Source organism: Lobosporangium transversale, assembly GCF_002105155.1.
Source record: "Lobosporangium transversale strain NRRL 3116 chromosome Unknown BCR41scaffold_36, whole genome shotgun sequence".
NCBI lineage: Eukaryota > Fungi > Mortierellomycota > Mortierellomycetes > Mortierellales > Mortierellaceae > Lobosporangium > Lobosporangium transversale.
In genome coordinates, this window is record NW_019029014.1 from 167,914 (window position 1) to 195,584 (window position 27,671).

Genomic DNA, 27,671 nt, shown 5'->3' on the forward strand with positions numbered 1-27,671 from the left:
AGAACAAATGGTTGAGGGGGAGCAAGAGTATTATTTGCAAAGCATTCAGAAATGGTGCTAAACTGTGCTTTTACCACTGCTCCTTTTAAATAAATAAATTAATAAATAATAATAATAATAATAATAATAATAATAATAAATAAAAATAAAAAAGATCACTGCACCGTCTATAACTGAGGCTTCAGCACCGAAGAATTATTCTTATGCTTTCAGATAGCCCAGGGCTTGGGACTGACAGTTCCTGAAGAGAGCTCGAGATATCTTGTATAATCCTAGTGGTGTTTAATAAGCATGTGCTCTATCTAGTCCGTATTGAGTACGTTCCATCCAAAATTATAAGAGGCTGTCGATCGGAAACCGCGAAATCGCCGGCCAGATAGAGATTAAACAGGTTCTTTGTGTGGGAAAAAAGTGTCTCAGAACGACTTTTTTCCTTAAGAAGTGTAACATATAATTTTGAAGAGTATTGAGACATTGTGATAAGCTTCGCTCGTAGAAACTGTTTTAGATATTAGAACCACGTTTTCTCTATTGTTTTTCCTTCTCGGAAGCTTAACGGATACAATATGTTTTATTAAATAAGATTAAGAACTTCGGTACCGAGATCCTGTTCCAAATGACCTTTTTTTGGGAGCCACTTGACTGGCTATGTGCGGCACATCAGACACTTTTGTACTCAGAAAAAGAATAATAAGAAAAAAAAAGTTATGTCATGGCGAGTCCGTCTACCTGCCTGGATTAGAGACACTTATTTCTCTATCTCTAGAGCCAGCTAAGGCGTTGAGTCGGGGTGCGGGGCCAAAACAAGGTCCATTCACGGTAAGTCCGCAAGCGGATCAATGACATACCAAGGTCTTTTTGCTCCATGGATAGGATACCTTAAGGTTCATCCTGGCAGGCTGACAGATTTTTTTTTTTTTTTTTTTTTTTTTGTCAGCTTTTACAGGATGGATGTTTATTCTTTTTTTTTTTTTTTGCAGTTGTTGTTTGTGTAATTTTCAGAAATGTAAACTATGCAACAACACAACCCACACAAATAAACAAACAAACATGACAGAAGTGAACGGAAAGCATGCATGTAAATAAAAAGCGAGAGATTACAACAATCTTATTCAGTAGAATTCATTCATTGTGTTATATGAACTGAACCTTGTCCATAAACAAGCATTGCCATAATCTAACAATTGATTCATTTCTTTCTTTCTTGCAACCCCTGAGCATATAAAACCCTCCCCTTTTCTCTCTTTCTTTTTGTTCATCTTTCTCTTCCTCCTTTTTTTTCTTTTTCTTTTTTATAGTCGTTAATAAACTATCCTTACTCCTGCTTCTACTCATTCATCTTCTTCCTCTTTCTCTTCCCTTTGCCTTACTTCTCTCTACTCCATACTTTGCTTTCTTCACATCCATTTATTCAATGGCCGATTTCTACGCAGGCATCCTCGAGATGCCATTTCTCTCTGACGACTACTGCTTCCCCTTCGACATCACCACTACTTCATCCATCCCTTCCACAGCCGCAGTCTCATCCGCAGCAGTTGTCTCCTCACCCATCACTCCTACATCACCATCGGATTCACTTTTTAGCATATCTTCACCCCAGGACATTCTGATGACAATGCCAGAGATGTCCCAAGAACCCTTACTTGCATACGACGCGCCTGCCGCACTCCAGCAAAAATTCGTTCCTTCATCCCCTGTTACATCTATTCCTGAGATGTCTCTTGACGTTAACGTTAACTTTGGCAACAACGGCAATAAAATTATCAGTAGTGATGCTAACGTTAACAATAACAACAATAGCTGTAGTAACAGCTGGATGACACCAGTGCGCCAGATTCCAATGCAAATGGCTCAAATGGCCTTTACACAATTCCAAGAATATCAGTTGGAACAAGATCCAGACGTCTTTGCTTTCGGTCCCTCGCCGACCTCATACCTGACGGCCGCCACACAAGCCCTGACTGGTGGTAACTATTTCAATCCTATGATCCAAGCTAATGCCCAGCCTGTACAGCAGCAGCAACAGCAACAGCCAAGCCAGCACCAGCCCTTGTGCATCCAACCCAGGGCTCCACAAAGAGGAATGATCTCTCCTCCAGAGACACCTTCCTCCACGCCTTCACCGGTTTGCCTCAAGCCCTTGGCGTCTCCTCCTCAGTATGCTCGCCAAATGTCTCCTCTTTCTCCGGTGACGCACTCGCCTATGGCTGAGATGTCCTTCCCTACTCACATCCAGACCGCGCTCGCGCCCGAGTCTCCTATGTGCATTATACCTTCTAGCCCTGTTGCAGCGACCCCTAACGGCTTGGTCATGTCTTCAGCTTCAAATGCTGTAACCTCGCCAGTGTCTTCTCCCACATTGATGCAAAACACCCCTACTACGACTGAGGTTAAGCCTATCAAGGTCACTAAGCCTCGCAAACCCTCTAAAGCTGCAATCAAGGCCGCGGCTGGTATGGGTGTACGTTGCCACAATTGTGGTGCAACCGTAACGCCTCTTTGGCGTCGATCTGCTAACAATGAACCCCTTTGTAATGCTTGCGGACTTTACCACAAGCTTCATGCTTCGCATCGTCCAAAGCATCTGCAGCACTCTATGGGCCATGCTGGTGCTGGCGGAAAGGCTAAGTACGGACCTAAATCTTTGGGTCATTCGTCCGAGGAGCATGATGGTTCATCTGAAGGCATGGGCGCGTCCGAATCTGGCGCGACTGGCTCTATGAACGTTTCTCCAGCTCCTCAGCCCATGTGTACCAATTGTAAGACGACATTGACACCTCTCTGGCGCAAGGATGATGCGGGTGAAATATTGTGCAATGCTTGTGGTCTTTACTACAAACTTCATCACATTCATCGACCCATCTCACTTAAGCGTAATGTGATCCGCCGCAGATCGCGTTATGAGAACGGCAAGGCGGCTTCGGCTGTGACGGGCTCGATGATGCATTCTGCTGTGAGCAAATCTCATGCAGCAGCGGGCCTTCAGGCACAATCAACCTTGATGCATGCACAAGCTCAAGCCCAAATCCAGACCCAGGCTCGTCTCCCCATTCAAATCCAAACCCATCCTCAGGCAAATGTCCATGTCCACGCCCACGCTCATGCGCAGGCGCAGGCGCAGGTGCAGGCACAGGTACAGGTACATGCCCAAATGCAGCAGGCTGCTTCCTCATCTTTTGGTGGTCCACAGTCGATTCGTATGCATCCTTATCAAGCTCCTCTCCATATCGACTATGGTGCCCAGCAATTTTCGAGATAATTTTTTTTTTTTTTTTTTTTTTTTTTTTTTCTTCGGGAGAGTGCTATTTTCGTCCGCCTCTCTTTTTTCCTTTATTTGGTCCTATGTAACATCAATGTTTGCCCCTTCTTTGTTTGCAAGTGTTCAAGTAGCTTTTTTTCCTCTTCTTCGCCAATGTATCATATATCATATATCATCATCATCATTATTATTATTATTATTATTATTATTGCAGAATAAAAATAGCTAAAACAACGGTAACAAAACAATCAATTGGTTGTCCAAGTAGCTCATGTAGTATCATAGCAAAAACCTGTTTGGAGATGAAGGTTTTTTGTAGGGCAATTTCTACTGAACTATTTCCTCCCAGATTTCCTGCCTTTGCTCTTATTCTTACTATTGGTGCTCGCGGATGCGGCGTCTGCAGAAGAGGCTGTTGGCTTGATGTAACCACACTCATCCAGTAGTTGTCGAGCTGCATTGTTTATATGCTTGAATCGATCTGCACTCAAAGGAATGCCGCCATACCATCTATGCATAACAAAAGGAAAAGTAAACAAATATAAAAAAGCATGCAGAACCAATATAAGACAAGATACGGAGGAGACCTGTTTAGTATTCAGCATCCTGCAACAACGTCCCGTACGCTAATGTAATTGTGTTCACGTATTGCAGAGAAATGTTTACCTAGAGACAACGACAACGACATTTTTGACATCCAGGATCGACATGAGGTGAAGTAGCCGACTTCCAGCAGCAGTCTCACCGTCATCATCGTTGTCTATTAATGGAATGAAATGAGGGTTTAGCATTTAGCTTAAAAATATCTTTCTTTTTTTTCTGAGTTGTGGAGAGGAAAATAAAAAAAAATCGTGTAATCAGCAGGTCATACCTTGTGAAATGGCTCCATTTTCGTTTTCAACTCGAAAGGCCATGATGTTATGTGTGGCCTTGATAACTTTCTTGTTTTCCTGCTTCAGCTGCTGAATCATCCAGGGGACTTGACTAGGCTGCGTGATTGGTGCCAAATGAGCAACAAAGACGCTCTTGCGGTCGATAATCGGGGGACCTGATCGGATGTTAAACGTAGGGACAACAGCGCTACCAGCCGTCTTAATTGGCACTCGTGGACTGTGAGGATGGTCATGGATAGATAAGGATGAGAGTGAGGATGAGGCTTCATCCATAGAAAAGTAGTCCGAGGCTGCTCTTAAACCCTCTGAAGTGTGGGAGTCATCAACATCATTTTCATCATTATCATCACCGCTGTCATCACCATCGATTCCATCAGCCTCCTCGTCACCACCATTCACTTGATCTTCGACTTCACCCAAAGCTCCGTCTTTGTCCTTTTCCTTTTCTTTTTCATTTCTTTCTCCACCATGCTCCATACAGATTTCGAGTCTCTCCAAATATGCTCGCAACCATTCAATCCATGAAAAAATCACAACCTCTCCTTGGACGAAGCATTGCTCCAGTCCTTGATCAATTTCCTGGATCATAGCCTGTGTCAGACGCAAACTGCCATAATAGATACTCACAATCTCATGGACAGGAGCCGTGGTGTTGGTATCTGGGTACCCTTCTGGAAAATAGATGCGAAGCTCAAGCTCTTTTTTGCTCTTGCTTACGATATTGACATGCGACAGGTTGTCCTGTTGTTTATTATTATTGTTATTGCTAATAGGATCGTAGTCAAAGTCGGGCTCCTCAAGCGAGACCTTGAGCGCATACACAGGTGGCGTGGCTGCAGTTGCCTGTTCGGATCCTGCAAGAGCGTAAAACGATGAAGGGCCGTAGATGGAAACAATCGCAAGGGCTTCCTCCTCTAGCGCTGATGAATTATCCATAAGGCGCTCTTGAATTGAATTACAAAAGCAGAGGATGTTGAATCAATTGTCCCTTGCTAGTTCACCATGTTGTTTAAAGTGACTTCACAATCTATGATAGGGGCACGTGTCACAGAACGACCACATTTGTGTTCAAGTTCTTATAGAAGTAGAGAAAGGATTTTTTTTTTTTCTTTTTTTCCTATTTATTCTATAGACCTAGTTAGTAATGTGGATTATATGGAGGGTCTATCCGCTGCTCATCCTGATGATCTATGCGCAGTCGCTGTGGATTCACATAGGATGTACCTGAGTTAGGTCCTTCCATCAGACCTGCTTTCGAAGATGCTGGTCTGAACTTTGCCCGAGACGCGCCCCTGGTAGCTGATTTAGATGCATCTTTCAAGCCAACTCGAGACATTTCTCTGGGTTGATGTATATGGGGCCTTTGTCGATATCACGTGGGTTTTAATGCTTTTTAGAACTCTCCTGAGCAGCAGAAGAATCCTCATGACATATTGGTATCAGCTCAATTTTATAACCAATGTCTATCAGCTGCTTATCCATCCGTATACTCCTTGGTGGCGTTGTAGAGCATGTTCCATGATTAATACCTTTGTTATATCACCGCTGAGTTGATTTCTCTTCATATTCATACTTGCCAGAAAGAGTTGAGCGTTCCGATATAGAATCATTGTCACCACTCATCGATATCCTTCATAATTAGTCGAGGACAATGCTGGTGTCATCGAGCATCGAGTTCGTTGATGCTTATATACATGGATACCTGTAATAGAGTTGTTGACAATATCAAGGGATGGTGCCTTCTGAACCGGAGTTCCCGACTGCTCAGATTACTCGACCGCTTATGCACATACTTTATGGGCCGATTTATTCTTCTCTTGGCGATACAAGAGTACACCTGCGGTACTCATGTCCAACCCAATGAGTCCCAAGTGCCCAAGGCAAAACTATTGTTTCCTCCTCCTTCCGGATAAGCCGCTGGTTTAGAGGCAGCAGCGTTGGGCATCCTACACGTCGTGCTCCACTGCATCGTCGTAACATTAAATACCATAATAAGAGATCCTTCAAGAGCCACCAGGAAGGGATCTGTGGCATCTGCAGTTAACATTATGTTGAAATGATATCAGGAGACTGAATTACATAAAGCCTAGAATTATGCGTTGCGAATGACTGCGAATGAAATAACCTAAAATCTATGTATAAATGTGTGTGGATGACAAGGCTGCCGACACTCCCGCTTTTACAGTTCACAGGGATTGTAGAATGGCTCATAAAGGCAGTTCACTTTTTCAATTGTTTGTCCCGTCCAGCAATAACAGCAAAAAATCTTTTGTGGTCAGCCAATAGGAGGTGAGATCCAAGAGAGGGTGCAATTACATAATTAGATGGCCCTGTCAAAAACTGAGGGTCCTTGTCAAAAAAAAAAAAAAAAAAAAAAAAAAAAAAAGGCTCTGTTAAACCTGGATATAGCGCGGAAGGATTCCCAGGAGGGCAGAAGCATATAGATTTTGAGGCTGTCGGAGCCAAGCGTTGGGCTGAATACACATGAATAGATCGTCGCTGCAATTACACTACCATTCTTGTTTTACTGCAGCTGTGTAACTTGATCTTTATTGCCAGCAACGATGAGAGAGGCCAATTTTTAGACACCCTACAGTCTAATTGAGTTTAATGATTAAGCTTCGCCCAAAAAAAAAAAGTGTGCACTGTTTTTAGTCTAGCCTAGTTTGAAGAAAGCACGCATCTGGAAGCAACAATCTCCGTCATAGTATTTTTAATATTCATATCCCTAGACGTTAGCTTCAGGGGTAAAAAGACCAACAACAAGGCAAATATTATAGAATTGTGCCACAATTGATTTTCTTTTGCAAGGACGAAGGCAAGATAAACCTAAAGAATGACGCGCAGACTACCTAAAAAAAAAAAAAAAAAAAAAAAAAAGGTGATATTATATATTATATATTATATTATATATATATATATACAATATCATTTTTTTCTGGGACTGAATGATATGACATCATTCCCGTAAAGTTTATTTGGTCCTGTGCCTGGATCATATTTTTTTCTCCTTTTTATATTTTTTTTATTGTTGGTTGACTGATACGTAAAAGAGGTTCAAAGTAACGTCGATAGTTGATTCAATCAGCTCATGCACAATGAAGAGCCTTCATGCTGAGTGAGATAGGGAGTCATTGAGGGGCTGGACGCAAGAAAGACATTTTTTCGAGCGTCTCGACTTTACAAACAACATCACAAATAGTAAACAAAAAAGCGTGCCTTTAAATGCTCCTTTTCTTTCTTGTTTTCTTTCTTTCTTTGTTTGTTTCTTTGTTTGTTTCTTTGTTTGTTTCTTTGTTTCTTTCTTTCTTCTCTCTTTCTTTTCTTTTCTTTTATTTCTTTTTTTTTTTTTTTTTTTTTTTTTTTTGCGACTGTCCAATTCTATAGATTACAGAAATATAGACAGATACTGAGGCTGTTTCTCGGTGGAGAACATAGTAATCATTATGATGCGAGATGTCATTTTAATGAGGGAACAATAGAAAGACAGTAAATAAATGCAGAATGACACAAGGAAGCAAAAAAAAAACAAAAACAGAAACAAAAACAAAAACAAAGACAAAGCAAAAATAATAGGGAACTAAAATAGATACATATTGAAGGATTGGAAGAGGAAAGGCCATGTCAAACACGGTATTGTGAAGTTAAGGGAAAGGCAATCGCAAAAGTCGGCGGGTCTCCTCCGAGGTATACGCGTGCCCTCGTAGCATACACAAAGTCCTCGCCTAAAATGTTGATATGTGCAAAATGTGAATCGGCGGGCGATCTAAGCACATGAACTAAGTACCCATTGATCAGAAGTGGTATGCGCATCGACTTTGTCTCGTCCATAACCTCGCCCACAACAACAATATCCTCTACACCAATAGACCTTAAAGCTTCATCCGACATATATGTTTGAGGAGATACGGCTAAGTAAAGGAAGTGCACATTAACTGGCATGGGAGTACCAGACATGGTTGTAATCGCATCTGAAATCTGAACGTGTAGTGAAATGATCGGCCGTAGACTAGCACCCATAGTTGTACCCCTGACAAGCTTTTGGCTCCTTTTATCGGTTACTTGCTCAAGATATTGTTTGCCTAGTAACTTTGAGGCTGTTCCTTTGAGATCCGCGGCTGCAATATCTTCAAAATCTGCACATAAAGTATCAAAAGTCGAGTTGTCTGCCATGGGGATGAGGCACATGGGAGTAATATGATTAAAATAGTATTGAAAAAGAGAGAAGGAGAAAGAACATGAGTTGTGAATGTGGTGAATGGAGAGAATGAATGAGACCAATAAGAAATGAGACAAGACAAAATTGGAAAAAGGAGGCGAAACGTTGCATTCGTGTGTACAAAAATATACTTTCCTGTATTTAAAAATGGTGGCGTTTCTTTTCAGTGTCACCACAAAAGAGAGCTTTGTAATAACAATCTATCTTTTACATTGACAAACCCATCTACCCATCTATCATTAGCAAGATCAAGGGTGTTAATGGTACATTCACCAAATTAGAATGTGGTTCATTGTAGGACAAGAACGTTTAGCAGGTAAAACCATTGCATGCTCCTAGTCACAATGACAATCGGAATGATTGGAAATGGAAGTTATTTTTTTTGAGAGGGCTCATGTAGAATACTTTTTTTTTTTTTTTTTTTTTTTTTTCTGTATTTTTCCATTAGGCCTTCGCCTCTGGCTCAAACCAGAGGTTACTATAACAGTAGGAAGACAGACAGCTGGCAAGTGTCCTTGATACGTCTGTTTACAATGGACGTCTTTAAAACCCCTCGAGTCTAATAGTCCTATGGATTTTTTATGAATGGAGTAGATGACATCTTGTGTCTTGGAAGTGGGGATATTTCAGTTGGGAGGAGGCATGCAACCATCACTGTAGGCAAGCCTACGATGCAAAGTGTGGTAGGTATTTGACCATTGATTATGCGTTTCATGTTCAATCATCCTGTCTGTGAAGTCTGGTCTATTGAGGTGCTTTCCTACCAATATTCAAATTAGCGCATGCGAGGCGAGCATACAAAATTGATCATCCGTGACTTGAGCTCCAAACACGGTGTCTATGTAGACAAAGAACGAATTGAGCCTGCTCAAGATGTAGAGGTCATCATTAAAGAAGATCACTTATGGACGACGTTGGACAATAGACATATTGCTGGAAGAGGTTATGGCGGCTATGTGAATGTAAAGATTGGCGATATGACCTCATTTAGATTAGAAAGAGTAGACTGGAGTTTATGTTCTCAGGCATTGACTGCTCAAGCAAAAGTTGGCATCGTTGGTTTAGCAGCTGAGATTGGTAGGAGATAAAGCTATCTTATTATGACAAGACCTGCAAATAGGCTGATAATTCGAAACCCTAACCAGCCTGAATTGTCACTCTTTATTTCTTATTTTTTATTTTTTTATACCAATGTTTAGACTGCAAAGTCGAAGAATCATGGGTGCCCGGGGCCTCAACCCATCTTATCGTCGGTAAAGCCAACCGAAGCGAAAAACTTTACCTGGCACTTGCAGAAGGAGGCTATTTAGTGAACACAGATTGGCTAAAGGCTGTGGAAGCATCGTTCAAAGACTCATGGGACTCAAAGGGTTTGAAAGATGCACAGACTCTTGAAACTTCTTATCCTGCGCCAGTTCCAGCTATTTTTCAACACTCGAATGTCCGATGGACACCAACTCATACGCGGAGAAAATTGTTTCGGCATCATCGCTTCATATCCGTCACTAAAGCAAAGGTTAGCCTCAAACACTGGCGGATTTTCATGGATTGCTGTTAAAGATGAATATATTTTAATACCGTGCAATTACTCTACGAAATTGCTACCACTGAGCTCATAGTTGCTGTCTTCATCATGTGTATAGTATCAGAATGTGGACCAGGTGATTAGATGCGCTGGCGGAGACCTCACAGCCACGGATGCTGCGTCTTCCTTGAAATTGATTAACGAATGCTTGACATCAACGATGATTCCAGTGTTCTTACAGCCACATAAGGAAGAAGAAATCATTCAGAGCTTTTCCAAGTTAGATAGTATTTTGAATAGGTAAGCTTTCATTAACATTACTAGTACTGCTTGCTCTTATTGAAGAGTTACCTTCCTCATTAACTGACACGGTGTACATGAACGAACTACTGTACAGGATGGGATATCGCTGGGTACGTGAGGATGAAATCGGGATGGCTATCATAAGTGCGTCAACTGAAAGATATTGTAACCCCAAGTATTTGGAACCATTGCAGGCGATGGAGGTGATGGCATCCTTACATAGTACTCAATTATCCTTAAATGATTACTCATCAACAGAGGAGCCTCCAGTGTCGACAGCCTCAACTCTAAGCAGGAGCGGCTCAACGGTTGGCTTTAACAAAGAAGCCCCTCGCGTCATCGATAGTGATAACGATAACGACCTGGAAGCGTCACTCAGCTTTTCGCAATTGATGGCCCCTACTAAAAAATTCAATCGCACGGGAACAATAGCGGCTACCAAACCTCAGGAGACTACCAAATCTGAGTCTCCAAAGCCTCCATCTTCTCAAAAGCCAGCCAAGAAAAAGGTACAGAGCCATATAAACATTCACGTTAAATAAGACGTTCGGCGTAATATAACTCTTGAAGCACTGTTATATCTAACTTGCTGGGATCTGAATTAGACCAAAACTGATCGTATGGCAATGTTTTTTGATGGACTGGAAGATGATGAGAATGTTATTGGCGTGGATACATCATCGGCTAGCGCTAGTGTGGCGGATTCCCATGGCATGACATCGAACGCGTCATCATCGGTCCTGGTTGAGTCAACGGATAGTGGCTATCGTGGGTCTGAGCTAGGAGAGCAGATTGACACTGACGAATCTGTGAATATCATTCCCGCCATTGATGAGAAAAAACACTACGAAGAGTCACAAGCGATGAAAAATGATAAGGCAGAAGAATTAATTCAAAAGGAAGATCTGGAGACCAAACCCATGAGCAGGATTACGGCCGCTTCAACTAAGGATGATACCGCCATTAAGGTTGAGCCTAAGTCTCAATCATTGTCGCTCTCAACCAAAGCGAGTTCTAATCCGAGCTCAAGTTCGAGAAGGAAACCTAGTACTTTTGATGGAGTCAGAGAGGACATGATGGCATTAAAGTTAGATACAAAAGTAGGGCGACAAAAGGATTTTATTGATGAGAAAGAGCGACAGAAATTATTAGAAGTCCAAAGATTAGATGAAAAGGCAAAAGGGGATAGAAGTAAGCTTATGCAATCAGAGTGGAGTGAAAATCTTACTAAAAGCAAGCGCCGCAAACTTGGGAAGAAGAAAGAAGGAGATCCTCCAGATAGCCTCGAGGTGAGTCGAGGGACGAGTCGTGAAGACAGATCAGCCAGTATTCAAATTTTAAGTGAAGCTGACAAAAAAGATTGGTCTGAACGATGGAAGAGTATGCCAAACTTTAAAGCTTTCCGAAAGGTAACTGATAATTGCTATATTGCTCATATGTCGATTTAATCCACCAGTATCCTAATCTTCGTTAATTGCTCGTGTTCAATGCGCCTTAGGCTACCGTAGCAGGGGTACGTGTCAAAAGTCGGGGGCCGACGCCTCTCATGCTAGATGGTGAGATCGTAGTCAAACACGAAGAAACCATCAAAAAGAGTAAGTTGGATTGGTGGATCGCCGAAATTGATTATCTATCTAGGTACCATCAGATAGCTGGATGTACTAATTAAAGTACCGTTTACACCTACCGATGACTTAGTTGGCCAATACCTGAAGCGAGAGCCAAAAGAGCCAACAATGCCTTCAGTAAAGCCTCTGCGAAAGAAAGGCGAAGCCCAAATGGCAAAAGACGATATCAAAATATTACTAGCGAATGAATGAATTTTTTTTTTTTTTTTTTTTTTTTTTCACTGAAAGTGTATAGTTTCGTCAAAGCATGGCTAAAAAAAAAAAAAAAAAAAAAATGAAATGCAGAGTGAATGGATGGCTTTATTTTATTATTAATTGAAAGGCTAGAAAAACTTTTAGAAACGGTTTGTTATTGTTGATGAAGAATGCCCATAGACCGCACTGCTGCTACTTGAATAAGACTGCTGCCCACCATAGGTACTACTGGGAGTGTTTTGGTACTCATGTTCATGCGCACTTTCATGCGCATGTCCGTAATTACTATTCCTGCTACTTGGACGTGATACGGAAAATTCTGGTCTAAGCTGATTTTTCTCAGGGTTGAAAGATGTATAGACTGGTCCTGCAGTTGTTGTTGAGGATGAAGATGGAGAGAGAAAAGGAGTACCTGGACGACTCGATGATCCCAAGGAGCCAGCGAACCCAGAGTATTGGGGTGTTTCAACAACAGCTGGCAATACTGTATCCTTCTTGTTCAGCATAGCGCCAAAAAGAGATTTGAGAATACCATTCTTCTTTTGCTTACTATCTTGCTGCGATTTGTCAAAGCTCGGCAGCGCGTTGTCATTGGCACTGAGAGAGATAAAATAGGCAAATGGGACCATCCACACACAGATTCCAAAGAAACTGGCAATGCTGGCAAAGGTGTGGTAATGGCGAGAGAAGTACTGGAACCACATGAAATGATCAACTAGAACAAGAACTGATCCCCAATAGGTTTATAATAGATAACTCAGTCTTTATAAATCTGTTCCTGTCAAAATAAAATAAAATAAAATAAAAAAAAAACTTACCACAGCTGAGAAGGAAAGGAACGCTTGTAAGGCTAATGAAAGGAAAATTGGTAAGATTAAAGCTGTAGACGGCATGGCATCCAAGCGAGAATAAGATTTTTGTGAAGGGCAGACCATCCAGAAGCCATAATGAGATGTGAAGGACTACAACCACCTATTGGAATATCAATAAAAATAAGTTAAGTGTTCGCTGTTCCTGCTCTTTTCTTTTTCTTTTTCTTTTTCTTGTTTATTTTTTATTTACCATTGTAAGGCCTTTGATAATCTTTTTTGTCCAAACTGTGTATTCTTCAACAAGCTCCGCCATGTAGTAAAGCCCACATGCTATCCAGTTGATAGATCGGTCAATAAGTATATCGCTTTTGGTGTTCTTTTTTCTTTCTCCAGTGTTTCCGCAAGTTATCTTTTTGTTGGGAGAAACTTACCAAGCGACAAAGTAGTGAACAAAAAGGCGAGTACTGCTCCTGCAAAGGAGATCAGTGTGAAGGTGAAGCCAGTTGGCATAATTGATGTAACTAAGTATAGATGAAGTTTGCTAATGTCGATCCTAAATCTATCCTTGTGCGCGTTTCAATTGTTTAATCTCTTTCCTTGCAGAATTTACATCAGGCACTGGAAAAAAAAAAAGAAACAGCTTTTGCACTGACAAAGTCGTTCACAATGCTTCAGCACTGATTCACGATTTTGTGACTGATTTTTAAATCCTTTGAATAGGGGCGAGCACTTGGTTTGTCAGGAACCAGGAAAAGATGCGACAAAATATTTTGCGTGAGTTGTTTTCTGCTATGACTATCGAAGCTTTGATTACCTTTAAGAACCGCAGTGATTGATACTCTGTCATCATTAAGCGCACTGGGGTTGACTATGAGGGAGGATGGCTGGAGTTTATGCTCGCTCAACAGTGACAGATAGTGTGTGTGTTGCATTGCAACATGATCAATGCCCAAAACTAGAAAATGAAGGACTTTTATAACAAAAAAAAAAAAAAAAAAAAAGATATGGACAGACGTAGTCATTTTTCTATAAACTGGATGTTGGCAATCTCTGAACAGATATGTGAATTGAACTTTTCATGCAAACGTTTGTCCTACCACAAGAGAAATAGAACGTATTGCACATGATCGATCCGTGCGTGTGCTGAATAAAAGCGTGTCATCTTCGATCGTGCCAGTAATAATCAAACATGGAAGACAATCATCAACGCGTCAGTAACGACGCTAACCGCGACAACAATGATAGCCCAAGCAGCCAGGCTAAGAATGGCAACCAAAGTGTCGCCAAAATCGATCCGCTTACCATTCCGGAGATCTTAATGGAAATCATGACATTCTTGGACAGGCCTTCGCTTTATGAATGTGCGGAGGTCTCACGTTTCTGGAGGCTCCATGCCATATCTATAATCAAACATACCTACAAAGCCCGTATTGAGGACCTTTGTACTCCTACACCTCAATTTCGAGATGTCGATAGTTGCAATAACATCGACGACGACATCGAAGAGGATAAAGGAAATCACACCAACTCTGAAAAGCTACAAGAGTTTTCCCACATCTGTCCCAACGTAGAAATTCTCGAGATAAATATGAGCTGTAATCCCCTGCTCGACCTTGATATGTGGAAAAGACACGAGAACCAGTTCATCTTTAACCGTTTAGTCCGCCTCAACTTTTGTCTCTGTCTTGACCACCTACACGACGGATTTTTCAGTCTTTTGCCCTCGATTGTGTCCAAGGCTCGATGGCTCCGTGAATTGGAAATAATAGCAGAATTTTCTTGCAATGCTTATGACATGGACGACAATATTATGTCAACACTGAAGTCTACAATGGCCAGTGCAAGGTCTTGTTCTGGAACGGAATTACTTGGAGGGATGCGAAGGCCCTTGAAGCGATTTTTCACTTTTACGGATAAATTTCGTCACGACATATATCTTCCAATGATTTTTTGGGCGCTTTTAGAGACTACCGAGGATTCATTGTCGGATTCACTGTCGGATTCAGGCAGCAATCCCATGGATAGCAATGATAACACCTATAATATTGCCAACATAAATAACCACGGCGCTCTGGAGGAATTGAAAATTATCAGCACAAGAGTGCCTGAACCTTGCCGCTATCCAAAGCTGGATTTTAATCTTAGATACCACGGTCTTAGGAACACTAAATGTACTACAGTTGCATTGCGGTCACTCGTCATCATCAATTTTGAGAACCGTAACCTGTACAATCCCTATACAAACAACTTCTACACCGTGAATTTTCCTCCTCCTGATAACGCAGCGCCAGAATCCAACTGCTCAATTCTCAGCATTCTAGGTCGATGTCCTTTACTAGAAAATCTATGCATATCATTCGATCTTAGTCTTCTCAACAACAGAAGGCATAAGGCGTATGATATCCAAACGACTCTTCATGACCTTTTTTGTTTAAGTCACACTGAGAATTGGGTTTATACCTATGACAATTTTGTCGCAAAGATGCACGAGTACTGTCCTAGACTAAGATCGATTGATTTCGCACTCAAATACGATCTGACATCTGAACACTGGATCGAAATGATGGATCGATATGGACCTCAGCTGGAGTCACTTAATATCTTTGGTGTCCGCAAATTCACAGTTATGTCGCTCTTGACCTTGATTGGCCCTCCTATCAATCATCCTATCCGAACGTTGTCAACCGAAAACATGCACCGTCTGACATCGCTGAATGTCAATGGTAATAGCGAGCTGGAAAAGGGTGCCTTCATGATCTTCAAGCATTTGAGGGCACTCAAGGCTCTGCATGCTCGAGAAATCTCCTTAGATGCATCCTTCCTAATTGGGTTTGACTGGGTATTCAAGGATATAGAGACGCTTGAGATTCGTGTGGGTATTCCGGAACGACACAAGGAGCCTGACCACCCTTGTCAAAACTACACTTGGGATGATGATGAAGGCCACTGGTATCAATGTGAGGATAGGTCGCATAGCTTTGTCGCAAATTTTCAAGAGAGATATGTACCAAGGTGGCGGTCTTGCAGCGGCATTTATGTGGATGATTTTATGAGGAGCCGTGTTCACGAGAAAGAAGAAGAAGAAAGTAACAAAGGATCCAATGACGACTTCGGCTTGAGCAAGCTGGGCCTAGAAGACTACCAAAGACATGTTCAGATCAAAATTTGTGAGCAACTCGGCCGCTTAACTAAGCTCAAGTGGTTGGCATTAGAAGGGTCAGTAAATAAGCGCTTCGGCTGTTTGGAACTGACATTGGAGACTGGTTTGGATCGGTTGAAGCCTCTGCGACAGAACTTGGAAAGGCTCTATTTGTACCAACTTGACGAGAAGCTTTGCTTACGTAGAAAGGAGGTTGAGTGGATTGCACAGAATTGGATCCATTACAACAACAAAAGGTGGCTACGGGAACATGCTCCTGAATTACTTGCACTAGAAGATAGGTCTCCACCATACAACGAGGGACGGGATTATTTCTTTCCATCTCCAAAATTGCAGTTACTTGCGGGTATCACGATAAAATGTCCTAATGATCCGTCCGGGGTTTCTAGGCTCTCGAATTTGGATTGGTTGTGTGCTGAATGCCCAGGACTCGAGATCATTACAGATACAGAAGACACAGACAGTTGAGGGAAGTTATTGGAAAAATAAAGTTATAAAATGATCTATGTGGATGTGGCGAAAGCAATGTTCACCGCGAGGAAAGTAATCGTCTCCAATCTCTTTCTTTTCCGTTTTCCATTTATTAATGGGGAGGTTTTTTTTTAAAAAAAAAAAAAAAAAAAAAAAAAAAAAAATACTATGCCCAAAACTCTGGACAGTACTCAAACCAAAGGTCCAGAATATTATTAGGGAGGCACCGACGCTCGATGTCCGACTCTAGGACGGTCCAAAGCACTAAATGAACGGGATGTCAGGAGAATAATGTGCTAGACTTAACAAAGCAGCGGAGCTCAAGGATTTATACTTGAGCTACTATGGGCTTGAAGAGTGCGAACAAATGAAACGATTTTTGTCTCCGCAGCATAAAAGCGTATGTGATTCTGGTATGTCATCCAAAAAGGGGTATATATGTTAGTAAAACAGATGATAAGCTAAGCGAATCAGCTAAGCATTTAGGGCGTATTGGCTCTTGAAGGCCCTTTTTAGTACTCTGGCAAATAAAGGATGCCCTTGATTCCGATGACAAAAAACAGTTCTTTAATTTTCATTTGAATTAAGGTGTAGATGCTAAACTTTTTTCTGGGTAAAATTGCATTTAGTAAACGTACTCCTGCATCTTTTTCCAGTAATTGAGCATGATTTGATCATCAAAGGCCTCCAAGATGCCTTCCTTGAAATCGTTGGGGGAACACGAGTTGAACCACATGAAGCTCGCTCCAAGCACGAAATCTGCCCATCCAGCTGAATAAAATAAATCGCATGAGCGAGTGGCATCTTTTTTTTTTTTTTTTTTTTTTTTTAATATCGTATATTAGCATTAGCAGCAATATAATGACTTACGTTGGGGTCCTAGGATCCAGTCACCGGACTGTAGTGCTGTGTGGACCAATCCAAGACTTTCTTTGAGTTCTCTCAAATTCTGGTTACGGTCTCCTGCAATCAAATGGTGAGGTTGGCCAGAACTCTTCTCGCGAGATGTTCTAAAGTAGTCTGCGTTCTTTTCGTCCTGCATGCTATACATGTCGTTATAGACCATTCGTCGGATCGGTGGATGGATTTTGGATTGAACATAGGATTCGAAGAACCGCTGCAGGTTCTTCTCCGAGATGTTCTTGCCAAAGAGCAGCGGTCGATCTGGATATTGCTCTTCTATATACTCTGCGATCGCGAAACTATCAGGCAGTCCATTTCCAGGCTCGAGCTGCAATGTAGGTACTGTGGGTGATATCACGTTTGGACTGAAAGAGACATCGTCAATAGATGTGCAGGATAGGAAAAAAAAAAAAATTGTTTTTTTTTAGGTTTTGGAGTCAGGTTAAGAATCGCTGAAGGAGACAACCCTAATGTTATCCTTACCATGCAGCTGTAATGACAGTTGGGATCTCGAGAAAAGTAAGAGGTACAGATTCATATGTAATCTTCTTGTAGTTGAGCGCAAACTTGGCACGCCATACCGCTGGTGAAAAGGAAACCTTGCGAGTCTTGCTGTCCACCAGTTCGAACAACTTGAGATCAACGGTCATGTTTTTTTCCTTTGGAGAGATCGTAAGATTTAAATGATGTTTGAAAAAAAAAAAAAAAAAAAAAAAAAAAAAAAGCTTTATTGAGCTTTTTTATATGAGTGTGTTGCCTGGAAGATGGAATGAAGAGAGGAAAAAAAGGAGGGCCCTTTTGAGGAGTAAGGAATAGGCACACCGTTGAAGCTTTCCTCTCCCCCTTTATTGTTAAGGTACAGGGATGTCGATGAAGGGACAGATGAGGCTCGAACGGTGCTCTAGCCGAGGAGATCTTGTTAAAGTTGCATGAACGGGTATATGAATAAGGTATGTATGTATACATTTGTTTGCATGATAAATAATAAGGAATAAGGCCCCAAATCATTTCTTTGATAAGAAAAAAAAAAAAAAAAAAAAAGGTTATGCTGTAGATCCCTACCTTCAATACCGCCTTTCAATTTGCCCCCTTCGCCGCCAGACCAAAACCCAGAGTCATATGCAGGTCCAGAAACATTTGCTCCTGATGCGGCCCATGAAGGTATTGAAACTTGGAAGTACTGTTTAATATCAGAAATGTCCGGCAAATAACACATCTGTTGTTGAACCGACTCAGCCAAAATGAAGACTATGGCAGCTATATTAACCAAGCTGGACATGATATGCTTGTGCAGTAGCGTCAGCGTCCTTTCCTGCATCGGCTTTAGGGAATCTTTCACCACCTTTTATAGAAAAGGAGGAGAAAAGATGATACTGATATCGTAGAAACAAGCCCGTAACTGCCTGGGTTATCTTCGGGCGCTTATGTGGAGGAATGTGCCCAATGGCCTCTATATACATCCTTTTTACTTCAAGAAGGCCTTGGACTTGTGCAAAGCCCAACAATGGTAATGTTACTAAAGCCGCTCTAAAGCTTCTCACAAACCGGTCATAGTTTAAGAAACAGTTCATAACTCGAGTCGAGTAAGAACCAGCTTTTTTTTTATCCTCAAGATACTAAAGATGTTCGTAGAGGCACCAGATGGTTGGCTACATTGGCTTCAAGTACCAAATCTCCACGCGTTGACTATAGCTCCTATTAGAGTATAGAGAACAGCTCTGCTACCGCAGCCCGGGTGTATATTGATCGCAACATCTACATATCTCAAATCATGACCTAGACCTCAGAAATCAGCAAGGGCCCGCTAGGCTCAAGCCGCAAGCAGCTGTTTCTGATGGGTTGGCGGAAACTAGCACATTTACATTTTTAAGCGACTGATTTCGCTTTGCCGGTGCAAGTAAATTATATACGACCTACTTTTAATTAATAAAATCGTTTTCCATTCAATGATTTTATGTAGTATGAATGTTATTAGCAGTTATAATAAAAAATTACAACTCCACGTTGCAGAAAATATTTTTCAGTCGTGTTGCCTCTAGGGGTCACACGTGTGCAAGGAATTTTGGTTTGACGTGTCAAAATAAACTGCCAGCATTACATGCGTAGCATATAAAGCAGCATTTAAAAAATATCGTCGTGCCCCATCGATGCTACCTCTCTTCCTCACATTTGCCTTTCTCCCTTTTTTCCCTTGTTCCTTCTCCTCCCCCTAGCCCTTTGGACTGCAAATCTATATTATCCACGGGGAACCGTTAGTCACCACTATCAAGAAAATCATATCCCTTACATAAGTGTTAATAATTGATTAGTAACTAATAACGCCATCTCTCTATCAAAGAAGCATTTTAAAGCACCTTATCAGTTCCTAAATGATGATGCTACAGTACCAGCGCTTCCGGCTTGGTGGGCGGGTCGAGGAGATTGAAGTCGAAACCAATCCAAAGACGGGACAACAATATGTTCTTTTACGCGATGTACAGGATGTGTTCCCGACTGCATGTCGCTTCGAGTTAGATGGACGACCCGTTAAGTTCCAAAGCGATGAGCAAGGGCATAGGTGGGTCTCATTACAGCCTCCGACCTTACCATCGCTCTCATTGGTGGTTATTAAAATCAAAAAGTTGTTTTCATCTACTAACGCCTTATTCGCTTTGTATCCAATGTTGAATTTCAAATGCGGTTGAAAAAGGTTGGAGCCGTGGCGAATCGCATGCCATTTGGATAGTACACTCCAGGTGGTGCCCACAAGGCAGATCCTGGCACCACCAAAACCAGAAAGCGTGCCTACACCTCCTACTTTTCAACCTGGATCTTCATTACTCTATGCCTCTCCCTCACCATTGATGCCGACCGGCACAGCATATACAACGCAAGATTGGCAAGATTATCTGCTACAAAGAATAGCGTGGATTGCGATCATGAGCATATCCTGTACATTGACAGTCCTGACGAACCACATTGTATCAAGTTGGGTGAGGTACTCTAATATGTTCACGATGGTTGAGCTGTTCTGGAGAGTGGTGACAGTGGTTTTGTTCCTTCTGAGCGTGGCATGGTTTCTGATACTGGCCTTCCTGCTGGTGCAAATGATATGGTTCCTGACAAGTATCCCAATCTCCACCAAGCGATCAATGTATCAACGTCTCTTTGATTTCTAAATACATTATGGATAATGTTATAATTGATATAGGCAATAAAAAAAAAAAATCAAATGCATCTTAATAGAGTCATGGTGTCATTATCTCCTTGGGCAATGGCTCAGGTGAGACAAACCCTAACGCGTGAGAAGACGCGCACATCATTATTCTCCACAAAAGCGCGATTGATTCAATAACATTACATTACTCTTTTTTTTTTTTTTTTTTTTTTTCTAATCTTCCTTTGCAACAATTCTTGTCTCAGCATCCATGGCCCTCTTTAGTTCGCAATGGGCCTCGACACTGGTCGAATTACCTACTCTGACTTTCCATCAAGCTTTGCTTCCACTCAGTGTTTTCTCTGCACTTCATGGTATTCGTGTGGCCATGGCCTACCGCAAGGCAATTGAGCAGGCAGCGGAACAGTCTTTGAATGATGACTCAACTGCGAAGTCCACTCGCGTACCATTCGGACAAGCTCTTTTCTCCGTGTTGGTCATGTGTCTTGGAGGAGGCTTCACTGCCAGTAAGTCTCATAGCCATAGTATTGTCCCCAAACCATGTTTTTTTTTTTTTTTTTTTTTTTACAAGTTATAACATCTCCTCGCTTATAAGGCATGTTGCTCGGCATGCCTCCATCCTGGCTAGGCTCCAATGTTGTGGTACCAACTTATACGCTCTCGTTTGTCCTGGTTCAGTACACTGCTTTATACGAAATCCTCAATGAGATGATCCCTCCCGCAGTCCTCGATTCCATCCTGATTATTGCGGATGGTTCTCTCCGAGCTTTGTCGATTGCCAAAACAGGTGTCGATGGCTCCAGGATGCGATTTGCTGCAGATAGCCATCAGAGTGGGGCAGGAAGCATCACTGAACCTTGGTTTGCAATGCTGCTTTTAGGTACAATCGCTGGCTCAGGTGGTGGTATGTGGGCTGATTTGTTGAGACTCAAGACACACCATTGGTGTCTATCAACGCCTTCATTCGTTCATGCGGCAACATATGATATGAAGGCAGCTCTTTTGAGCGCCCTGTTCTATGCCACATCCACTTCACCCCAATTTTATAACCTGCTGCACGGTGATAACTATGGTAGTATCCTGGGTAAAGGAGGCTTGCTGGAGGAACAGGATGGAAAGGCCATGACAATGTTGGTCATGTGCACACTAATGTTAGGTCAACGTGCTGAACCAGCTATTTTTCAGTGGACTGGCTACAGTATCTCTCCTGCTAAGTGGGCGCGATCGATTCGGATCAATACTACTACGGCAGCTAGAAAGAAGCACGATGAAGACCATAGTAGTGAAGAGTCCGGTTCTGTGAATTTAAAAAAGCTTGATCAGAAAGGTGAACCAACTCATCGACTCAGAAGAAGACAAGGTGTGCTCGCAGAGGAGCATCTTGATGATGAGGATGAAGAGCATGAGGACGAAGAGGAGGACGTGAATGTGAAGGAGGAGTCAGAAGAAGAAGAGCCGGTCAAGAAGACTGCTCGGGGTAAGAGAAAGAGCAGTACTACCAAAAAGCAGGCTTCATCCGAAGCCAGTTCTACGACTAAGACTACTCGAAGTACACGTGCTCGCAAGCCTGTCTACAAGGATCTTTAAATGTGTCTGTTGTGCAGTGTTATTTTCCACTATGATTGATATTGATTGCTTGTCTAAAATAAAGAGGAATTTTTTACATTGAAGAGAAAGACGAAAATGTGCTTGGTGTTAGTCCCCGGATCTGTTGGGTTGGAAACGCATGCTCTGCAGATTAAGAAGGGCAGATCCAATTAAAGCATTAGGAAATCAGGGTACAGGAAGGGGCTGACGAGGATAAAAATAACATAGTGGTGGAGCAAGGAATTCCACCTGAAATTGAGCCTGGTCAGGAACCGACAATATCCACAAACAGATGTCTCGCTCGCTACTGAAAAAATGTGAGGAGGAAGAACAAGGCATTGTACAATTACAGTGTAGGGAGGGAAGAGGTTTCCATGGGGGCTTGACAAGAAGTTGGAGTTCTTGACTTTACAGTAGGTCGCGCGTGCGCGCAAGAAAAAAAGAAAAAGAGTGCAGTAACAAAGACGGCATTGAATGCAAAAAGAATGTCATAATGGTCACACGCCGTTATGAATAGTAAAATTATATAATTCTTTTTTTTGAATTATCTTTTAAAATAACTTGCCCCATAAAAATAATTCTAAAGAATTAAAAAAGATCCCGCCAATCCAAACACATGTTGTCATTGTGTCATTTCTCCTAGGAGCAACTGTCCTAACATCTCATTGACATGGTCATCTTTTTTTTTTTTTTTTTTTTTTTTTCTTTCTCTCTTCTTGATTCTCTCTTTAAACATATCCATTAACTACATCAACCTCAATTACCCATTGTTATTAATCATAATATAAAAAACAAAAAACAAAAAATCTTCCCCAAACAAATTCAATTACCTGTTCTCCCAATTATCATCGTCTGGTCCTTGTTCGGTGTGCTATCCATCAACGCTTCTGGTGCATCACTTCTTTGTCGTTCACCGCTTTCATCCCTCAGAGCTTTTATTTTATTTCCGCTCTATCCGGACCTCCATGCCTGCATCTCGTCACCAGTGTTCTAACAATAAAGCAAAGACGACGACTGCAACTCCTGTTTCCAATTGTGAATATAACAAATCCACCGGTAATTCTTCTGAAAAGTCTCCTCCGCCCCAACCCCAAGACCAACAGCAACAACAGTTTCATTCCGTTTCTAGTCCTCAAAGTAGCCCGACAAATCCACATCAGAGTCGTTTTATCGCGTCTCCCCCATCATCGCCAGTTGTTCTTCCACATAAATCAGGCAATAGTAAGTATGTTACAGATACCACCGAGAGCACGAACAATCGTGTATATCGTGCCTCGCACGACTTCAACATCGCAATGTCCCCACAGTCCTCAGGAGATTCTTCTAGCTCGAAGAGTAGCAGCTACAGGGATCTAGACACCTCAGCCGGACAGGGTCATGCACATCAGCATCAGACTCTGCCTCAAGTGCAGACTCTGGTGCAGCCGCCGCTGGGTCATGGACGGAATTCCGCGCAAATGATTGTCCAGAGTGAGGTTCGTCTGTTTGGTCTACAGCTGCATCAACAAAAACAACAGCAACTACAGCAACTACAGCAGCACCAACAACACTTAGTACAGCCACACCAAGCCGATCAAACTGATGCTTCGCGTCGTATCAGCTGGACTGGGATTGGAGTACGATCACTTGTTGGGTCCGCAAGAGGTAGCACTGCGGCAAGCACGGTTGGAGGCTCGAGCGTTATGTCAAACAATGGGCTTGGAGGCGTCAATAGCGATGGACCGTCAGACCAGACACTTCTCCTTGTTAGACCTGTTTGGGTTCAGGATCAAGATGCCGCAGCTTGTACTATCTGCACCCGAACATTCAATGCCGTCCGCCGCAAGGTAACAACAACAAAAAAAAAAAAAAAAAAAAAAAAAAAAAAAGGGAGGGGCAAGAAGGGATGAATCCTTTGTCTTTTGCTGCTCCAATCATGGCCCTTTTCATGCTCAACCTGAGATATTGGATTTCCCTTACTGCGATCACTTGATATCCTTTGAGATCCCTTAGTCTCATGGATTTCATCACGATTTCATCAGTCATCACAATAGTGTATTTACAGATGAAGATGTTTGTGCCCTTGCATCGGAGACTGAGCTACTGAGACAGAACTTGTTCCTGTCAGAGTTATGGGCGAATTGATTGCCAATTATGGATGGTTCCAATCGCACAGACCATTCCACATTATTCCTTTCATTTTGTTGTTGACTTCCCATGGCATGTTTTTGTCGTCGTCCTTGGCGAAGCAAAAAAAAAGCCTGTGCTACTGCCACTGTTGGTGTACTAGTTCGCACATTCATGTGTGTCCGATATCAGTTGTTTATTCTCTTGAGGATCTGTTGGTGATGTTTGTCATATCTTTATCTTGGTTTTCTATCTCCCCACTCTATCGTGCGGATCACATGTCTTCAAGATATTCTAATCTTTGCTTCATTTCTAATCTTGGTTATTATCCTTCATTTGCATATCCTTTCTTTGTGATTACAATCACTCTGCAGCATCACTGTCGCCAATGGTAAGTGCTCATCGTCGCTATCACTATTTTTACTAACTTTTAGTCTTCTCGAGGGCAGTGATCTCTGATATTAACTATCGTCATTTACTTTATTCATATACAGCGGTCAAGTCTTTTGCCATGATTGCAGCTCTCGTAGCATTGCCTTGCCTCAATTGGGTTATCCTAAAGCAGTGCGAGTATGCAATGACTGTTTCGAGGTCGCTTACTTGGTCTCCTATTGTGTCTCCGATGATCTTGGACAATCTACCCAGGTAACTATTACAAGTATTCATGCTCAGTACCTTGTCGCTTTTTTAAACGATGAGCTGCAGCGGATTTATTTGATACCTCTTGACTTATTGTTTCCCCCTGGACATACAACTATAACTAATCAATATCATATAACCATGATAGATACATGGCGCACGCGGTCTCTATGAGTTGATCGAAACAAATGATGGTAAGGATAAAATGATGGTTAAGGAATGATATGATTGCAATATGTCAAGAACGCACACTGACCATGGTCTCGACCCCTAATAGACAAAGTAATCGCAAGTGTCCTTAGCCATGGAGGACTTGATGCTGTGGTTTATTTGTGCAACGCGGCACATGGTTACGAGATACATTCCTTGGCAACGACTGCCTTGGCCGCTCTTTCTGGACGTAGTAAGTGGATACAATTGAATGACTTGTTTGCAAGGACCATGTAGCTACTTGACGGGGCGCCTTTTTACATCAATTGACATTTGACCAAATCAATCTACGCAAAATGTAGAATCTATTCAAGGTTTGATAGTCTCTAAGCGCGCTATACCCAAGCTTTTCCATTTAGTGTCTGTCTATAGTCAGAATACTGTAGCGTCTACTCGACCACCCTCTCCACCCACGCTTTTGGCCCGTATGGACTCTGCGGCGTCTTTATATACCATGGGTCTAAGACGAATCGAAACTATCGCAGTGGTGCTCATAAATATCACACATATCATTTTTCAGATGGTGCCTGATAGTAAGTTTCAAGTACTCCATAATTGTTACTATTTTGAACAATACGATATATGATGAAGCTGATATCTATTCATTTGTTTGTTAATAAAATAGGAACTATCGCTAGGCAGCTGGTCTTAGATGGTGCGGTAGATGCTTTGATGTGCCTTTGTGTTTACTTTCCTTCGGGCGCGCGCACCCGTGCTATGGAGGAGGCTCTTAGGTCAATATATATAGGACGAAGCGAAGCTGGAGACAGACAGATCTCTAGTACGTCAAACTCACAGCGACAAGGCCTTGATGGCAATGGCAGTCACCAACTACTCAATGAACAAGCGTTAATCGAACAGGGCAGTGTAAATGAAGACGAAACAATATTGGTATCAATGGATGATCAGTTTCACGCACGTCTCGATCATATGCAGGCAATGGCAGCAAAAAGCATTTCAATGTTGGCAGCTGATGCCTCTAACCAGGCGTTCATCGTGGATGACCCTGAGAGGATCGAGCGGTTGGTTCAGCTATTGTATTCGACAAATGTCGATGTAGTCAAATATGCTTCTAAAACGATGGCGTATCTATCCTTAAGGAACGATAAATATAAGCCTGATATCGCAAAAGGCTCTGGAGCTGCAGCATTGATCGCGGTGATCAAGGCTACCATCGGAGGAAATTATCATCACATCCAAACACTGTCAAACAAGGCTGTTCTTGCGGAAGCCGTATCACACGCCTGCTGTGCTCTAGCCAACTTGGCTACTAACACTGAGTCTCAAGAAATCCTGATGTCACACATGGATTTATTGAGCGTCACCTGTGCTGTTGTTGGCCTATTCCCACATCAGCAGGAAATCGAGAGGCATGTCGCTCGACTGTTCGCTAACCTTGCTCTCTACGACCAAAATAAACTGGCACTGCTGACAGCCTATACATCTCCTTCCGAAAATGGACTTGCAGATCCTTCATTCAGTCCACAGCTCAGACCACACGCCCACCGTACAGGCACCCCTAATCGGTATTCCTCGCCGCCTCCATTTTCGATGATTCGCCGCGCTAGAAGCAATATTGTCCCAACACTTCTTCACATTGGTGCCATGACATTAGAGAGAACTAGTTCCATGCAAGGAAGGAGTTCTGAGGAGACCTACTTGACCCAGAAGCAAGACGCTATTGACTTTATGAACGACAACAGCGCCATAAATACACACCAAGTGGGATATCTTACATCCGTGACCGACTCTGCTTCTGAACAAGGCGATGGCTCATTGCAACACGGAAGTGGACATAGCCTTAAGAATACCGGTAGTAATGATGATGGAGAGGAAATAGAGGAGAGTATTTCGGAATGGAGTACTATTCCAGGAATGGAGGATGTGCAACGTCATATTATTCGGGCGATCGATAACCTGATGACATTTGTGAACGACGATCCAATGTCGAGTCAGAGTTTCAAAGTCTTCTCTCGTATCTGGCCGACCATCGGGTTAATTAAGACTATCCAAATGACAAGTCAGGATGAAGATACTCAGCGTAGAGCCATGCATGTCCTCACCATCCTGATCCAGCTGCAGGAGGTGCATGGTGAGGCAATGGTAGCTCTTCGGGAACAGGAAATGTTGTCTTCTCAGCAACAACAGCAACAACAGCAACAACAGCAACAACAGCAGCAAATAGAAGAAGAGAAAGTGAAAGCGAAAGGAAAGCAGGCTGCGGCTGCGGCCGAACAGGTTAAGCAAGGAGTTCAGCAAAAGGTAGAACAGGAGCAACAAGAGGCGCAGGAGGAAGAAAAGCGGGAGACCAAGAGAGCTGAGAACGAACGAACGGAATCTAAGAAGCTGGAAAAGGAGAGAATTAGGAAGGAAAAGCAAGAAAAGGGGCGTATTGAAGCAGAGCGCATTGAGAAGGAACGCGTCGAGAAAGAACATCTTGAAGCAGAGCGGCTTGAGAAGGAGCGGCTTGAGAAGGAGCGCATTGAGAAGGAGCGCATTGAGAAGGAGCGCATTGAGAAGGATCGTCTTGAGAAAGAACGCCTTGAGAAAGAACGCCTTGAGAAAGAGCGCCTTGAGAAGGAACGCCTTGAGAAAGAACGCCTT

The 27,671-nt window shown here is 42.4% G+C and overlaps 10 protein-coding genes across 10 annotated transcripts; 5 read left to right on the forward strand and 5 right to left on the reverse strand.

Moving 5' to 3' along the window:
- Positions 1 to 2,467: 2,467 nt before the first annotated feature.
- On the forward strand, positions 2,468 to 2,899 carry BCR41DRAFT_289748 (hypothetical protein; the record flags this gene model as incomplete). Its single annotated transcript, XM_022020336.1, has 2 exons — positions 2,468 to 2,648; positions 2,736 to 2,899. Coding segments are annotated over 2 exons (345 nt in total), but the record flags the coding sequence as incomplete, so codon positions are not given.
- A 531-nt stretch (positions 2,900 to 3,430) lies between these two features.
- Positions 3,431 to 5,194, reverse strand: BCR41DRAFT_142903 (ribosomal protein S5 domain 2-type protein). Its single transcript, XM_022019548.1, has 3 exons — positions 4,131 to 5,194; positions 3,926 to 4,019; positions 3,431 to 3,769 (listed from the first exon to the last, which is right to left on the reverse strand). The coding sequence occupies exons 1-3, from the start codon at positions 5,086 to 5,088 to the stop codon at positions 3,595 to 3,597; spliced, it is 1,227 nt and encodes a 408-aa protein (XP_021878565.1). The 5' UTR covers positions 5,089 to 5,194; the 3' UTR covers positions 3,431 to 3,594.
- A 2,464-nt stretch (positions 5,195 to 7,658) lies between these two features.
- Positions 7,659 to 8,463, reverse strand: BCR41DRAFT_359014 (hypothetical protein). The gene has a single exon (XM_022025161.1). It carries the CDS (start codon positions 8,338 to 8,340, stop codon positions 7,777 to 7,779), a length of 564 nt encoding a protein of 187 aa, XP_021878566.1. The 5' UTR covers positions 8,341 to 8,463; the 3' UTR covers positions 7,659 to 7,776.
- Positions 8,464 to 8,952: 489 nt separating this feature from the next.
- BCR41DRAFT_399051 (hypothetical protein) lies at positions 8,953 to 12,019 on the forward strand (the record flags this gene model as incomplete). The annotated part of the gene is made up of 8 exons (XM_022029019.1): positions 8,953 to 9,054; positions 9,151 to 9,448; positions 9,571 to 9,887; positions 10,015 to 10,196; positions 10,294 to 10,708; positions 10,805 to 11,608; positions 11,698 to 11,794; positions 11,898 to 12,019. The coding sequence occupies 8 exons, from the start codon at positions 8,953 to 8,955 to the stop codon at positions 12,017 to 12,019; spliced, it is 2,337 nt and encodes a 778-aa protein (XP_021878567.1).
- A 100-nt stretch (positions 12,020 to 12,119) lies between these two features.
- BCR41DRAFT_424362 (transmembrane adaptor Erv26-domain-containing protein) lies at positions 12,120 to 13,483 on the reverse strand. The gene is made up of 4 exons (XM_022030418.1): positions 13,266 to 13,483; positions 13,085 to 13,164; positions 12,841 to 12,994; positions 12,120 to 12,749 (listed from the first exon to the last, which is right to left on the reverse strand). The coding sequence occupies exons 1-4, from the start codon at positions 13,342 to 13,344 to the stop codon at positions 12,163 to 12,165; spliced, it is 900 nt and encodes a 299-aa protein (XP_021878568.1). The 5' UTR covers positions 13,345 to 13,483; the 3' UTR covers positions 12,120 to 12,162.
- A 513-nt stretch (positions 13,484 to 13,996) lies between these two features.
- On the forward strand, positions 13,997 to 16,506 carry BCR41DRAFT_359019 (hypothetical protein). The gene has a single exon (XM_022025162.1). The coding sequence runs from the start codon at positions 14,024 to 14,026 to the stop codon at positions 16,460 to 16,462; it is 2,439 nt and encodes an 812-aa protein (XP_021878569.1). The 5' UTR covers positions 13,997 to 14,023; the 3' UTR covers positions 16,463 to 16,506.
- A 497-nt stretch (positions 16,507 to 17,003) lies between these two features.
- On the reverse strand, positions 17,004 to 18,038 carry BCR41DRAFT_339651 (hypothetical protein). The gene is made up of 3 exons (XM_022022168.1): positions 17,852 to 18,038; positions 17,336 to 17,733; positions 17,004 to 17,236 (listed from the first exon to the last, which is right to left on the reverse strand). The coding sequence occupies exons 1-3, from the start codon at positions 18,016 to 18,018 to the stop codon at positions 17,091 to 17,093; spliced, it is 711 nt and encodes a 236-aa protein (XP_021878570.1). The 5' UTR covers positions 18,019 to 18,038; the 3' UTR covers positions 17,004 to 17,090.
- Positions 18,039 to 18,269: 231 nt separating this feature from the next.
- On the reverse strand, positions 18,270 to 18,647 carry BCR41DRAFT_424365 (hypothetical protein; the record flags this gene model as incomplete). Its single annotated transcript, XM_022030419.1, has 2 exons — positions 18,270 to 18,283; positions 18,431 to 18,647. 2 exons carry the CDS (start codon positions 18,645 to 18,647, stop codon positions 18,270 to 18,272), a joined length of 231 nt encoding a protein of 76 aa, XP_021878571.1.
- Positions 18,648 to 20,731: 2,084 nt separating this feature from the next.
- On the forward strand, positions 20,732 to 22,172 carry BCR41DRAFT_388509 (hypothetical protein). The gene is made up of 2 exons (XM_022028011.1): positions 20,732 to 21,031; positions 21,121 to 22,172. The coding sequence occupies exons 1-2, from the start codon at positions 20,776 to 20,778 to the stop codon at positions 22,110 to 22,112; spliced, it is 1,248 nt and encodes a 415-aa protein (XP_021878572.1). The 5' UTR covers positions 20,732 to 20,775; the 3' UTR covers positions 22,113 to 22,172.
- A 652-nt stretch (positions 22,173 to 22,824) lies between these two features.
- BCR41DRAFT_143003 (hypothetical protein) lies at positions 22,825 to 26,877 on the forward strand. The gene is made up of 8 exons (XM_022019549.1): positions 22,825 to 23,938; positions 24,593 to 24,609; positions 24,713 to 24,863; positions 25,006 to 25,051; positions 25,135 to 25,260; positions 25,370 to 25,600; positions 25,693 to 26,593; positions 26,683 to 26,877. The coding sequence occupies exons 1-8, from the start codon at positions 23,078 to 23,080 to the stop codon at positions 26,690 to 26,692; spliced, it is 2,343 nt and encodes a 780-aa protein (XP_021878573.1). The 5' UTR covers positions 22,825 to 23,077; the 3' UTR covers positions 26,693 to 26,877.
- The last annotated feature ends 794 nt before the right edge of the window (positions 26,878 to 27,671 follow it).

Excerpts from the sequence above, each read along its gene's own strand:
- BCR41DRAFT_142903 (XM_022019548.1), bottom strand. The coding sequence starts at position 5,088 with ATGGATAATTCATCAGCGCTAGAGGAGGAAGCCCTTGCGATTGTTTCC. Across the intron at positions 4,020-4,130 it reads AAATGGAGCCATTTCACAAG|ACAACGATGATGACGGTGAG; the intron begins GTATGACCTGCT and ends TTCCATTAATAG. Across the intron at positions 3,770-3,925 it reads GTCGTTGTCGTTGTCTCTAG|ATGGTATGGCGGCATTCCTT; the intron begins GTAAACATTTCT and ends TGTTATGCATAG.
- BCR41DRAFT_359014 (XM_022025161.1), bottom strand. The coding sequence starts at position 8,340 with ATGTGCCTCATCCCCATGGCAGACAACTCGACTTTTGATACTTTATGT.
- BCR41DRAFT_424362 (XM_022030418.1), bottom strand. The coding sequence starts at position 13,344 with ATGCCAACTGGCTTCACCTTCACACTGATCTCCTTTGCAGGAGCAGTA. Across the intron at positions 13,165-13,265 it reads GTTCACTACTTTGTCGCTTG|CATGTGGGCTTTACTACATG; the intron begins GTAAGTTTCTCC and ends TCAACTGGATAG. Across the intron at positions 12,995-13,084 it reads TTATCAAAGGCCTTACAATG|GTGGTTGTAGTCCTTCACAT; the intron begins GTAAATAAAAAA and ends ATATTCCAATAG.
- BCR41DRAFT_359019 (XM_022025162.1), top strand. The coding sequence starts at position 14,024 with ATGGAAGACAATCATCAACGCGTCAGTAACGACGCTAACCGCGACAAC.
- BCR41DRAFT_339651 (XM_022022168.1), bottom strand. The coding sequence starts at position 18,018 with ATGACCGTTGATCTCAAGTTGTTCGAACTGGTGGACAGCAAGACTCGC. Across the intron at positions 17,734-17,851 it reads ACTGTCATTACAGCTGCATG|TCCAAACGTGATATCACCCA; the intron begins GTAAGGATAACA and ends TGTCTCTTTCAG. Across the intron at positions 17,237-17,335 it reads CTGGATCCTAGGACCCCAAC|CTGGATGGGCAGATTTCGTG; the intron begins GTAAGTCATTAT and ends TATTTTATTCAG.
- BCR41DRAFT_388509 (XM_022028011.1), top strand. The coding sequence starts at position 20,776 with ATGGCCCTCTTTAGTTCGCAATGGGCCTCGACACTGGTCGAATTACCT. Across the intron at positions 21,032-21,120 it reads TGGAGGAGGCTTCACTGCCA|GCATGTTGCTCGGCATGCCT; the intron begins GTAAGTCTCATA and ends CTCGCTTATAAG.
- BCR41DRAFT_143003 (XM_022019549.1), top strand. The coding sequence starts at position 23,078 with ATGCCTGCATCTCGTCACCAGTGTTCTAACAATAAAGCAAAGACGACG. Across the intron at positions 25,052-25,134 it reads GTTGATCGAAACAAATGATG|ACAAAGTAATCGCAAGTGTC; the intron begins GTAAGGATAAAA and ends GACCCCTAATAG. Across the intron at positions 25,261-25,369 it reads GGCCGCTCTTTCTGGACGTA|AATCTATTCAAGGTTTGATA; the intron begins GTAAGTGGATAC and ends CGCAAAATGTAG.